Below are 13,788 nucleotides of genomic sequence, written 5' to 3'. Positions count from 1 at the left end.
CTCATTGGTCTATGCATGCAAAATTCTGTCTGGGCCTTGGCCATTTTTTTTGAGTCCCTCTAGAACATTTTGCAGTTTTAAAGCCAATTTCCTGCAATTCTATACATTTTGACATAGAGGTGAGAGAGAGTTTTGCAGTTTTAAAGTTAATTTCCTCCAATTCCATGCATTTTGATATGGCTAATGCTGTGTTCTTATGCTCAAGCATAACAAAATCCATGGGGGCCTGATTGTCTAGCTTTTATTTTGGTGATTGTAAGTTCTCAAATTATTATAGGCTATTATTTAAACAAAATATTGGACCACTGCCTTTTCTACACACAAAAAAAATCACCCAGTGACCCACCTGGACCCCTGCAGCGACCCACAAGTGGATCCCGACCCACAGTTTGGAAACCACTGGGCTAGGCTATGAAAGAATCGAGGATTTGAAGCGAAATTGTGATTGATTGATTCTAGTTTTCTAGAAAGTAAAAACTGTTTAAACGTTTTCATACGACGGAATATTATTGGTCCTGAATGGAACGACATTTGCATAGACTTGCCCCCACGGAGGAATCCACGCCCCCAACACTCACTCGCTTTCTCACAGCTCCTCAACACACAATCATTGCATCAAACGCAGAGCAGCAGCAGCCGTTCCATGGCAGTTGGAAATAAATATGACCACGGAGAAGGGACTGTCAACCGAAAGATCTTCTTATAAACTATCTAGCCAGACTGTTGCGGTTAACGGTTTATATGTCAAATGAGGGAAAGGCTTAGCTTGTCACAACATAAATCAAGGCTTCAAGAATAATCTTTTCGTGGATACTGTCAATTTTCATTCAAGGTGAATAGCAAAAAGATGGTCGATACGTTATTTTCATTTTGACGTTCCGTGCCCATTTGTGTGTTCCAGGAAGCTTTTCAAGCTGTTTGATTTATGCTAGCAAACGGTCTTGTTAGTAAGTCGATTAGGTTTGATGTCTCTGACTGCAGTTAGACCATTTTAAATATCAGCACAGTTCCCACCTCGTCAGTTCATTGACTTGTTTGAGCTATCAATGAAGATAGCTAGCTAACGTTTAGTCTTCATTTTAGTCATTTAGCAGACGCTCTTATCCAGAGCGATTTACAGTTAGTGAGTGCATACATTTTTCATACTGGCCCCCCGTGGGAATCGAACCCACAACCCTGGCGTTGCAAGCGCCATGCTCTACCAATTCAGCTACAGGAGGCCTTTATCGCTAAGCTAATGTACCCAGCTGCCTAGCTACTGTCTGGATGTTTTCCTACCCATAATTTGCTGTTTTTATTTTCAGTTTGGTGGATGAAGTGCTGACAGTCTTTTATTTTTTGGTCTAGGGAAAGTCTGAGGCAGATCTGTAATCCTCTGGTGTGACAGAGAAGAACAGTGACATAATTGGCTGGAGGGAATGGCCCCAGCCCTGACCAAGCTCTCCAAAGAAGACCACGGAATCCACCTGGGGTCCAGCAACATGGATGCAGATGGGGCAATGCTCAATATCGAGTGTGATCCTCAGTTGAAACTGATGGAGGACAGTTATGCTCAGAGGGTGTGGCTGAACTTTTCCTCTCTACCCTTTCTGGACACTTGTTGCTCCAGCAAGAGTCCCCTTGACTTTCCCGAGTCGCTCCTGTCCCCTCTGCTACAGGCCTCGGCTGGCCAGTACAAAACTGTGCTTCTTTCCAGCCCCGGTTCCCTGCTCAGCCTCCTGGCCCTCAACAAAACCCTGAAGCATTCCCTGGTGGCCTGTCCAGGTGCACAAGACATATATTTTGTTCCCATCCCTGAACACAATAGCCAAGGTGTGGCTCAGCAGCAACAGCAGTGTCAACACAGTGGCCATGGACCAGATGGCTATGATATCCCCCAGTCCCCTTCAAAACACGGCCCGGGGGATCTCATGTCCCAGTACAACCCTGCTGTCCTCACACCCCTCATTGAGAGGCAGGAGGAACGGGGCTCCAGCAGCACAGTCACAGCTCCAGCCCAGCTGTGGGCCAGGGGGGCTAGGAGCCAGGTCCAGGAGCAGCCTGTGACTGCATTGGTGGAGGAGGTAGTGAGAGAGCAGACCCACTGGCATCTCTCCCAACAAGCGGCTCAGTTAGGACGGGCTGGGAGGCTCCAGAGGAGACTTCAAGCTCTACTAGGGGACCACGCCTCTCGCCACTGCAGCCTCCAGCTGGAGGGTCTGAAGGGGAGTCAGGGCAGGGAGACCCCAGGTCCCCCCTCACCCCCTGCTGACACCAAGCCCTTTGATACAGCCATGGGGCAGAGACAGACGGGTACACTGAGCCGCAGGACCCAGGGCCCTGCCCTACTGCAGACCTCCTTACCCCCATCTCCCTCCACAGACATCCAGGAGTTTACCCGCTATGCCCAGGTTGTGCTGCGCGGGGTGCAGGAGGCTGTAGACTCTGATGCCACAGAGAGCAGCTCAGATGAAGAGTTGGAGCCTCAGCAGAAATGGGGGACCACATCTCGATCAGTGTGAGTACAGACATTCTGGTAATGTGCTGTAATAATGTTGTAGACCTGTTAATTACTTATGAGAAACAGGAAGTCTGTTGTTCAGTTGAATAAGAATGATAGGGAATTTTATTTCATGCTTGAGTGGGATGCTAAAACATTGTCGAAGTCCTAACTGTACGCAACAGGAACCAAGGATTTTCATAGTTAACTGTGTCTCTGGATGAGGTTTGTTAAAAGCTGTTAGCTGAAAACCTGGAGCTGGCATATTTTAAAGAGCTGTGGTGTTTTCCTGGATACCACAGTGGGTTATCACAGCTAAATAAACAGGGTTAAGGGGAGAGTTAGGCTATGAAAAACACATGCCATATGTGTGTCAGTGAGTGAATTATAAATGGAAAAACAGACCTGGGTCTGGCATCATCCTAGCATCATCCTGCTGGGTAGAACACAGAGCTAGAATGATTCCAAGTCTATGCTATTCATTCTATTTCTATGGGGTAGAATGGTCTCTGTGGCCTTTCATTAGCTCCTCCATGGAGAGAGGTTATGGCATGCACCTCCCCCGGGAATATCTCTCCTCTTCCGAGACTGAATGGGCCATTCTTGGCCCCTCTTTCTGGAAAATGTGATAACAATGGTTACAACGCTAAAATTGGGAAGTCGTACTCACTCTTGATTTCTGTCCTCTTTCAGTTTCTTATATGTTCATAATTTGACGTGGAATTACTGTGGCAGAATAGGATAATTCCTTGAAAGTGAAATGAGGGGCACACCCTGTAATACAGGGATGGGCAACTTTGATGGGAGCGGGGGCCACAACAAATCTGAACTCCTCCTGAGGGGCCGCAGTGGCTTGCGGGTCTGTGTACCCCCATCCATACCCACACATGCAGTCAGTGTTGGCCCTAGCCTTTTGGGGGCCCTAAGCAACATTTCCTGCAATTCAATTTTTTTCTCCATAGGGTGGAGAGAATTGTGAGAGTGACTAACAAAATCAATGGTGGACCCCCGGTCAATAATTGGACAATGATTACTATAAGTTTAGATAGCTGTCCGCTAGACCAGAAAAAAAAGTAATGTTAGCTGACATGGGCTAATTGAGTAACTGTCATAACAAAAGAAAAACTGCTGATGCACAACCACAATTTTTAAATTGCATCTTGTAGTGTATTCTGCTATTCTAACTCTGAACAGTAAATTGAGACCTAAAAAAAATGTGTATATATTATTTAAAAAAACAAAAACAACTGAGGGGGAATTGATCCATCCCAGCTGTAGGCTTTACTTTATGCCCCGACCTACAACTAGAGGAATAACAGTGTTTAAGAAAGCAGAGCTTAGTTAATACATACAGGCTGGCTTTTTCCTCTGTTGGGATCAGGGCTGAAAACGTGTGTGTAACTGCAAGAATAATGAAATGCACCACCAGTATAGAACAGCTCCAGTGCCACTGTGTATTTAGCTTTGTTGAGCTGGCCTGGCAGAGGGTGGATGGTTGGTGTTTTCCATTGGGCGGCAGCAGTGTCTCTGGAGAATGGAGATAATGCCCAGTGCCCAGGTCCTGTGGGCTGTTTGTTTATGTTGCAACCCGGGAGGGAGTGCTGCTCCTCAGCAAGAGATAGAGCCTCTCCTCTCCTCTTAGACTGCTTGACTTGGGATGGGGGTGGCAGCTTTTTACACTTTAGCGGTGTGGAAAGGTTCCACCACCTAGCTTACAACTCAAAGGATATCAAAAGTCATTTTTCACTTTCCTTATTGTGAAATGAAACCAAACTTGAAGTGGTTTTAGTTTGAGAGGCGACAGTGTTACAGAATTGAGCCTGTGTTTGTTAGTGTGGGGGTCTATCTATATCTATGCCCCACCAGTCACCAGCCGACCCAGCCGCCCTTTAGTTGTCCACTCTGTTTGAAGTGGCTTGCTCCTGGCATTCTCAGGGCCGCTACATAGAGCCATGGTAACTAACCTAACTGGACTGTGGAACTGCCTGCCAGAAACCAACGTCTAGCCCTGCACTACAGTAATAGTGGAATGCAGTCAGAAGCTCCATGGAAACCTACACACAGTTTTCTAATTATTTATTTGTGGCCTAGATATACTTTCTACTCATCTCAACAGAATAAAAATAATGCTCCCTCATTATCTGCCGTGTAATATGAAAAGGCTGATATGCAAAAGTAGCATTTTCATCTAGTGCTTTAAAATGTAGGTCATAGTGTAGGCTATTTGTTGACGGTACTGTGTAAACATTAACCATATGTCCTCAGCCTCTGTACTCTTGTTGTGCTGGCCTATCTATGTTTTAAAGGTCAGTAAACATACACACACTCCAACCGTTCAACATGTTTCAAGGAAAAGGTTGTATTTTATTAGATGAAGAAAAAAGGATACAAAACCTACAGAAATGAATAATCTAGAAAAATATGGAAGTGTTTAGGGCAAACATCCCTATTAAGCCCACAAAATCCGCTTTTCAGACATTCTTTAAATATACTGCCCCAATTTTAGTGAGAACATTTTAGTTAAAATGAAAATCTCTCATTTGAAGTGTCAATAATTCATTTATACCAATTTCTAATGTTTTTATTGTTTAATTTGTCAAAATATGTTGAAAGTCTGGCATTGACTTAATGGGTACCTAATGTAACCTTTAAGCCCATGGGTGTTCCAAATAAGCCCACTTCAGATTTGTTGATGAATAAATATATAATTTATATTTAAAAAATCTTAACAATACAAACTTGTTCTTGCCAAATCTGTAATCTCTTAGCTCTCAATAGCTATTTTCATTTAGTCTCCACTCCTATCCTGCCTGTAAATGGCATTTGAAATGGGCGTACCAGCCTTTTTGCTGTGTTGTCAACGCAGAAAAAGCTAAACTTCTTTGGAATGTAGCCAAAAAATCAAAACTATAGTGGAAATGACTCTTCAATACTTCATCTTTCAATATGTGTTGTCATTTAGTCTGTATCTCTATCATCCTATGGTGTGCTGTTGGCATTTGAAATTGGCCAAAATTGTAGATGAAGATTTCTGAAGACCGACTGACTAAAATAAAAACAGTTTGCAGGTTCAATACTAATGTTCAAAGGATTGTAAATGAGTCAATTTCAGGATTTACATTTAAACAATAACTTTAATTGATTTTCAAATGTTAATCACATTTAGGCTAGTAGTTTGAAAACGTTGTAAAAACACATTTTAAAACCATTCAGTTCATTGTGGAGTAACATTAAAACATACAGTTCATTGTGAGGAGACATCTGTCAAAACATCTTGAAGCTCATGTATCATTAGCCTATAACTTAAGCAAAATAAAGAAGAAACATTTCTGCAATTTCTACTTTCTCCTAGGCTAAACGTAGGCCTATGCTCTTTGATGTGATTTTATCGTTTTAGTTATCTTAGTAGTGTAACAAAACAGGTTATAGGGTGGTCTAAGCTTTATTTTGTTTGTTTGTTTCAATCTTTTGCCCATGTTGTGGTTGTCTTTGCTTGCCATTCTTATGCAAACAAGTCTTTGATGGCTTTTATCTTGTTTTTGTACAGATTTTCAATGACCTCATGATTGAGCAAATATAATGGTCCAGGTCCCTCCAGCTCTGCTTTGCAGAGGATGAAATTGAGGTCTACATCCTCAATCTTGTCCCTGGATGGGAGGAAGTTGTTTGGCCCTCTGTCTAGGAACTTCATCACGTACCGTTCACCCTCTGGTGGTGCTGACTCGTTAAGTGATCGTGCGATGTAATATGCCGCTGATTTCGTGAACATGACAGCATAGTACACATCGCTCTCCACTGTGAAGGTTGTGGTACAGGTTTCTGTATTCTCATTTGCCTCTTTGCTCACTGCCTCATTGCCCACTGCCTCCGATGCATTTGCCTTCTCCAGAAGAGCCTTCTTGGTCTTGCCATCCTTTGGTTGTTTCTTTTTTTCTGCCTTCTTTTTCTCACTTTCCCCTAGCTGCGACAAGGCTTGTTCAGATGTTAGACTCCATATTTTAGAGTGTTGATTCTCTGTATTTTGGCAGGATTGCTCTTCTTGGTTGGCATGATGCATTGCAGGAAGAAATCTTTGATGCCAATGCCTGATGAGGGTGAAGGGCTTGAAGTTGCAGACTATGCAGACGTTGATGGCTGTGGTTGTGACATTTCATCATTTGCAGGCATTGCAACCTCAGTATTGGTGATGTTGAGAATGTTGGACCCAGCAAGAGTTCCTACACTGAGGATAATCTGGGACATGGATTCTTCGCCCACAGATGTTGCGCATGGGCATGGTTGTGCAGTTGGAGATATAGAGGTGGCACGGGGTCCCACTGGAAAGTTTAGTGCTGTTTTCCTGGCTGGGCGAGGTTGTGCAGGTGGAGACAGAGCGATCACATGGGGTCCCAGAGGAGTATCGTTGCTTGTCATAGTTTCTGCCAGATGCTGTGGTTATGATTGGCCATCTTCCATGGTGAACGGTGTGTAGTCTTCTGTGATAACCCTGTCTGGACAGTAAGGATAAATGACAGTGCTTTTAAACCCACTCTTCAGATTCTCATCCTTTAGACCTATCTCCAACACCGCCTTCAGTTCGGATGGGAAATCCTATTTTCGGATCTTGTCCCTGGTCACATGAGAGTGCCACCGCAGCTTTGTTCTCCACTGCCTCTTCACCTCCCCAAAAACAGCTCTGTCGAGTGGCAGAAGAATGTGGGTTAGGTGAGACGGCAGTCTCAGCAATACCACATTGTTCTGTTTCGCCTTTAAGGCAAAGCTGAGGGAGATGTGGGAAACATGTCCGTCAAATATAATAAGTGGTTATCCCACTGGCTATAGGGTGAACGCACCAATTTGTGAGTCGCTCTGGCTAAGAGCGTCTGCTAAATGACGTTAATGTGCCCTTGAGCAAGGCACTTAACCCTAATTGCTCCTGTAAGTCGCTCTGGATAAGAGCGTCTGCTAAATGACTTAAATGTAATGTAAAATGTAAATATTAGCATTCGTGGAAATGCTAAGTTAGACCACCTCTCAGAATCCTTGAGGAAGAGGTGTGAGAAGTAGTCCTCGAATACAACCCTCTCCATCCATCCATATTTTCAGGCTTATCCATGACATCGGCTTTAACCATCTCCTTTTCAAGGAGTGCAAACCAGCTTCTGAGAATGGCTGGGTCGGATGTGGCTTTTGCCCTTGCCTCTGGGAACTGTTCCGACTTCCTTATGGTCAGTTCCGGATGGTCCCGCATGAAGCGTTCTAACCATTTTCGGCCGGGTCTTTGGTCCTTGAAGGGGGTTTGAAGTTCCTTTGCTATCACAAGCTCTTGAACGAGATGGAGAAGATCTGTCCGGGTAAAGCCCCAACGCCACTGGCAAAGGACCTGAAGAGATGGAGAAGATCCGTCTGGGTAAAGCCCCAACGCCACTGGCAAAGGACCTGAAGAGATGGAGAATGACAAAGCATTAGTCCTGGACGCACGTGTAAGCGCACACACACACACACACACACACGTTTGCATGCACACACACACACACTTATTTATGTGTGCACACACACATTGCACACACACTTATGCACGCACACACAAACACGTCACAGGCACAGATTGAGAACCACTGGATTAGGCAAAATCACATTTTTCATGACCTCATATTGGGCTACCCACTGTTTCATGTTATCTTTTTCTTAGCCTATCAGTCACTACAGTATAACCCTACCCGAAGACACTCTGAAATCCCTGCTCTACCGCTGGACTCAGGTAGATCACATGTCCCTATTGTGCATCAATGCTCAGCTGCTCCTTCACTCTCTGCCTCAACGACTTCCTGTCTACTCCATAACGTTTTGCCAGAAATTAGAGATTTTGCATTGTTCCCTTCCCTGTACAGATGGCATGCTTCTATCATGCGTAAGCATGAACTGGAGTTTTTTCGTGTTTTAGTCATCTCAAACTAAAACTCATCTGAAAAGTAGGCCTAAAGATAAAACAATTGTTGTTAATGTTAGGATAGAATATAGGCCTATCCAGAATGAATTGACCTATGTAATATGACTGATATTTAAATATGGGTATTAATTATCTGAATTATGGAGCTGATTTATCAGGTGAGGTCAAAATTAGGGAGGTATATGGTTCAAAGGTCAAAAGGAAGAAAATCCCCATTGAAACACAGTCAAGTGGCCTTAATGGGAGCAGGTGGGCTTAAAGGGAACATCAGTCAATTTATGGTTAAAAGACAGAATATGTTATTCTACGCACATGACAATAAAAAAACAACTATATGAAATGAATCTATATACAGTGGGGGGAAAAAGTATTTAGTCAGCCACCAATTGTGCAAGTTCTCCCACTTAAAAAGATGAGAGAGGCCTGTAATTTTCATCATAGGTACACGTCAACTATGACAGACAAAATGAGGAAAAAAATCCAGAAAATCACATTGTAGGATTTTTTATGAATTTATTTGCAAATTATGGTGGAAAATAAGTATTTGGTCAATAACAAAAGTTTCTCAATACTTTGTTATATACCATTTGTTGGCAATGACACAGGTCATTGCTGGTATTTTGGCCGATTCCTCCATGCAGATCTCCTCTAGAGCAGTGATGTTTTGGGGCTGTCGCTGGGCAACATGGACTTTAAACTCCCTCCAAAGATTTTCTATGGGGTTGAGATCTGGAGACTGGCTAGGCCACTCCAGGACCTTGAAATGCTTCTTACGAAGCCACTCCTTCGTTGCCCGGGCGGTGTGTTTGGGATCATTGTCATGCTGAAAGACCCAGCCATGTTTCATCTTCAATGCCCTTGCTGATGGAAGGAGGTTTTCACTCAAAATCTCACGATACATGGCCCCATTCATTCTTTCCTTTACACGGATCAGTCGTCCTGGTCCCTTTGCAGAAAAACAGCCCCAAAGCATGATGTTTCCACCCCCATGCTTCACAGTAGGTATGGTGTTCTTTGGATGCAACTCAGCATTCTTTGTCCTCCAAACACGACGAGTTGAGTTTTTACCAAAAAGTTCTATTTTGGTTTCATCTGACCATATGACATTCTCCCAATCCTCTTCTGGATCATCCAAATGCACTCTAGCAAACTTCAGATGGGCCTGGACATGTACTGGCTTAAGCAGGGGGACATGGCTGGCACTGCAGGATTTGAGTCCCTGGCGGCGTAGTGTGTTACTGATGGTAGGCTTTGTTACTTTGGTCCCAGCTCTCTGCAGGTCATTCACTAGGTCCCCCCGTGTGGTTCTGGGATTTTTGCTCACCGTTCTTGTGATCATTTTGACCCCACGGGGTGAGATCTTGCGTGGAGCCCCAGATCGAGGGAGATTATCAGTGGTCTTGTATGTCTTCCATTTCCTAATAATTGCTCCAACATTTGATTTCTTCAAACCAAGCTGCTTACCTATTGCAGATTCAGTCTTCCCAGCCTGGTGCAGGTCTACCATTTTGTTTCTGGTGTCCTTTGACAGCTCTTTGGTCTTGGCCATTGTGGAGTTTGGAGTGTGACTGTTTGAGGTTGTGGACAGGTGTCTTTTATACTGATAAGAAGTTCAAACAGGTGCCATTAATACAGGTAACGAGTGGAGGACAGAGGAGCCTCTTAAAGAAGAAGTTACAGGTCTGTGAGAGCCAGAAATCTTGCTTGTTTGTAGGTGACCAAATACTTATTTTCCACCATAATTTGCAAATAAATTCATTAAAAATCCTACAATGTGATTTTCTGGATTTTTTTTTCTCAATTTGTCTGTCATAGTTGACGTGTACATATGATGACAATTACAGGCCTCTCTCATCTTTTTAAGTGGGAGAACTTGCACAATTGGTGGCTGACTAAATACTTTTTTCCCCCACTGTATGGTGCACTAACATAACATGAAAAGTATAAATGTATCATGCAGAGAAGTAATTGGCTATACTCATTTACATCCACCCCAGACAGTGTGATATTTTTGCTAGCGTCCCCTTTAAGCCCACCAGGTAAATATTTTAATTAAAAAATAAATAAAGATAAACATACACATTTATTGTCTATTTAACAGTATAATAATATAAACTGCATACAAAAATGTAAACTATACCTGCTTATCATGCTTTGTCATTGCAATGAACCATATGCACCTACTGTATTGATGCAGCATGTGGTATGTTTGCTAGCATGCTAAAAGTCATATTTTGATAAAAAAAAAAAAAAACTGTCTTTATAATTCAAGTAATATTGTAACATATGTCTTATTCAAAACACTAATCACTTACATTTTTATAAGAAATGAGTACTTACCAAAAACAGGAGTAGAAATATGCAAAATAATTATCTTCTGAGGGTAGCAAAATCACCTAGGTTTTTTTGCAACTTCTTCTGGGATCAGCAGGCATATGTCACACATATGCTTTGATAACTCAATATTGACAAATCGGATTGGTTTACAATAATAAGTGTAATTTATGTAACAAGCAGCTTCTTTGGAAGAAACATCACAGCAAATAATTATTATGTGTTTGTTTAGTTTTTTGACTCAGAAGTTGGAAGTGGGCTTATATGGTACGTGGGCTAATAGGGACGTTTACCTTATGTCTGGTCATAGGCTCTGTCTGTCTCTCTCACTCCTCTCGCTCTCTCTCTGTCTGTCTGTCTGTCTCTCTCACTCCTCTCTCTCACTCCTCTCGCTCGCTCTCTCTCTGTCTGTCTGTCTGTCTCTCTCACTCCTCTCGCTCTCTCTGTCTGTCTGTCTCTCTCACTCCTCTCGCTCTCTCTCTGTCTGTCTGTCTGTCTCTCTCACTCCTCTCGCTCTCTCTCTGTCTGTCTGTCTGTCTCTCTCACTCCTCTCGCTCTCTCTCTGTCTCTGTCTGTCTGTCTCTCTCACTCCTCTCGCTCTCTCTCTGTATGTCTGTTTCTCTCACTCCTCTCGCTCTCTGTCTGTCTGTCTCTCTCACTCCTCTCGCTCTCTCTCTGTCTGTCTGTCTGTCTGTCTGTCTGTCTCTCACTCCTCTCGCTCTCTCTCTGTCTGTCTGTCTGTCTGTCTGTCTGTCTGTCTGTCTGTCTCTCTCACTCCTCTCGCTCTCTCTCTGTCTGTCTGTCTCACTCCTCTCGCTCTCTCTCTGTCTGTCTGTCTGTCTCTCTCACTCCTCTCGCTCTCTCGCTGTCTGTCTGTTTCTCTCACTCCTCTCGCTCTCTCGCTGTCTGTCTGTCTGTCTCTCTCACTCCTCTCGCTCTCTCGCTGTCTGTCAGTCTGTCTCTCTCGCTCTCTCGCTGTCTGTCAGTCTGTCTCTCTCACTCCTCTCGCTCTCTCTGTCTGTCTGTCTCTCTCACTCCTCTCGCTCTCTCTCTGTCTGTCTGTCTCTGTCTCTGGCTCTCTTTCTTTGTCTCTCTCTCTGTCTGTCTGTCTCTCTCCCTTCTCCCGCTCCAGTAGGCATGGGTGTGAGTGGAGGTGGCAGAGGGAGAGGGCTGAGGTGGGCAGCAGGTGGACCTGGCTACAGCTGCATGTCGCAAAGCTTGAGGGACGCATCCAACAGCTGGGGGACCTGCACAAACATATCACCTCCACCAAGGTAAGGCCCAGGTCCATAGGCCCCTAGTGGACCCTGGCCCCTACACACACACACACAAACACACAGACACACAGACACACAGACACACCCCCCCCTCATTCCCCACAGATCCCCTAGGCTCTAGACCAGGTAGAGTGAGGTTGTCATATACAGTTGAAGTCGGAAGTTTACATACACTTAGGTTGGAGTCATTAAAACTCCTTTTTCAACCACTCCACAAATGTCTTGTTAACAAACTATAGTTTTGCAAGTTGGTTATGACATCTACTTTGTGCATGACACAAGTAATTATTCCAACAATTGTTTACAGACAGATTATTTCCCTTTGACAATTCCAGTGGGTCAGAAGTTTACATACACTAAGTTGACTGTGCCTTTAAACAGCTTGGAAAATTCCAGAAAATGATATCATGGCTTTAGAAGCTTCTGATAGGCTAATTGGCATCATTTCAGTCAATTGGAGGTGTACCTGTGGATGTATTTCAAGGCCTACCTTCAAACTCAGTGCCTCTTTGCTTGACATCATGGGAAAATCAAAAGAAATCAGCCAAGACCTCAGAAGAAAATTGTAGACCTCCACAAGTCTGGTTCATCCTTGGGAGCAATTTCCAAACGCCTGAAGGTACCACATTCATCTGTACAAACAATAGTACACAAGTATAAACACCATGGGACCACGCAGCCATCATACCGCTCAGGAAGGAGCGTTCTGTCTCCTAGAGATGAACGCACTTTGGTGCGAAAAAAGTGCAAATCAATCCCAGAACAACAGCAAAGGACCTTGTGAAGATGCTGGAGGAAACAGGTACAAAAGTATCTATATCCACAGTAAAACGAGTCCTATATCGACATAACCTGAAAGACCGCTCAGCAAGGAAGAAGCCACTGCTCCAAAACCACCATAAAAAAAGCCAGACTACGGTTTGCAACTGCACATGGGGACAAACATTGTACTTTTTGGAGAAATGTCCTCTGGTCTGATGAAACAAAAATATAACTGTTTGGCCATAATGACCGTTGTTATGTTTGGAGGAAAAAGGGGGTAGCTTGCAAGCCGAAGAACACCATCCCAACCGTGAAGCACGGGGGTGGCAGCATCATGTTGTGGGGGTGCTTTGCTGCAGGAGGGACTGGTGCACTTCACAAAATAGATGGCATCATGAGGAAGGAAATTTGTGTGGATATATTGAAGCAACATCTCAAGACATCAGTCAGGAAGTTAAAGCTTGGTCGCAAATGGGTCTTCCAAATGGACAGACCCCAAGCATACTTCCAAAGTTGTAGCAAAATGGCTTAAGGACAACAAAGTCAAGGTATTGGAGTGGCCATCACAAAGCCCTGACCTCAATCCTATAGAACATTTTTGGGCAGAACTGAAAAAGCGTGTGCGAGCAAGGAGGCCTACAAACCTGACTCAGTTACACCATCTCTGTCAGGAGGAATGGGCCAAAATTCACCCAATTTATTGTGGGAAGCTTGTGGAAGGCTACCCGAAACGTTTGACCCAAGTTAAACAATTTAAAGGCAATGCTACCAAATACTAATTGAGTGTATATAAACTTCTGACCCACTGGGAATGTGATGAAAGAAAGAAATTTCACATTCTTAGAATAAAGTGGTGATCCTAACTGACCTAAAACAGGGAATTTTTACTAGGATTAAACGTCAGGAATTGGGAAAAACTGAGTTTAAATGTGTTTGGCTAAGGTGTATGTAAACTTCCGACTTCAACTCTACCTGTCTGTCACTTGACTGTGTTTTATATCTTCTGT

The 13,788-nt window shown here is 43.8% G+C and overlaps 1 protein-coding gene across 2 annotated transcripts in view; it reads left to right on the top strand.

The window, feature by feature from the left end:
* Positions 1–546: 546 nt before the first annotated feature.
* Positions 547–13,788, top strand: part of LOC311130000 (KAT8 regulatory NSL complex subunit 1-like protein) — a 33,091-nt gene continuing 19,849 nt past the window's right edge. The window contains exons 1-3 of one of the 2 annotated variants that reach the window (XM_084162587.1): positions 547–832; positions 1,348–2,497; positions 11,875–12,016. In XM_084162587.1, coding sequence (XP_084018713.1) covers positions 1,419–2,497; positions 11,875–12,016 — 1,221 coding nt within the window. In that variant the 5' untranslated portion in view covers positions 547–832; positions 1,348–1,418. Of the gene's footprint in view, positions 2,498–11,874; positions 12,017–13,788 lie in introns of both variants that reach the window. The other variant, XM_084162588.1, reaches the window with a different exon arrangement.

Source organism: Coregonus lavaretus (assembly GCF_964263955.1).
Source record: "Coregonus lavaretus genome assembly, chromosome: 5".
Classification (NCBI taxonomy): Eukaryota; Metazoa; Chordata; class Actinopteri; order Salmoniformes; family Salmonidae; genus Coregonus; species Coregonus lavaretus.
The sequence above is the reverse complement of the archived record's forward strand: the minus strand, read 5'-3'. Positions and strand labels throughout refer to the sequence as shown.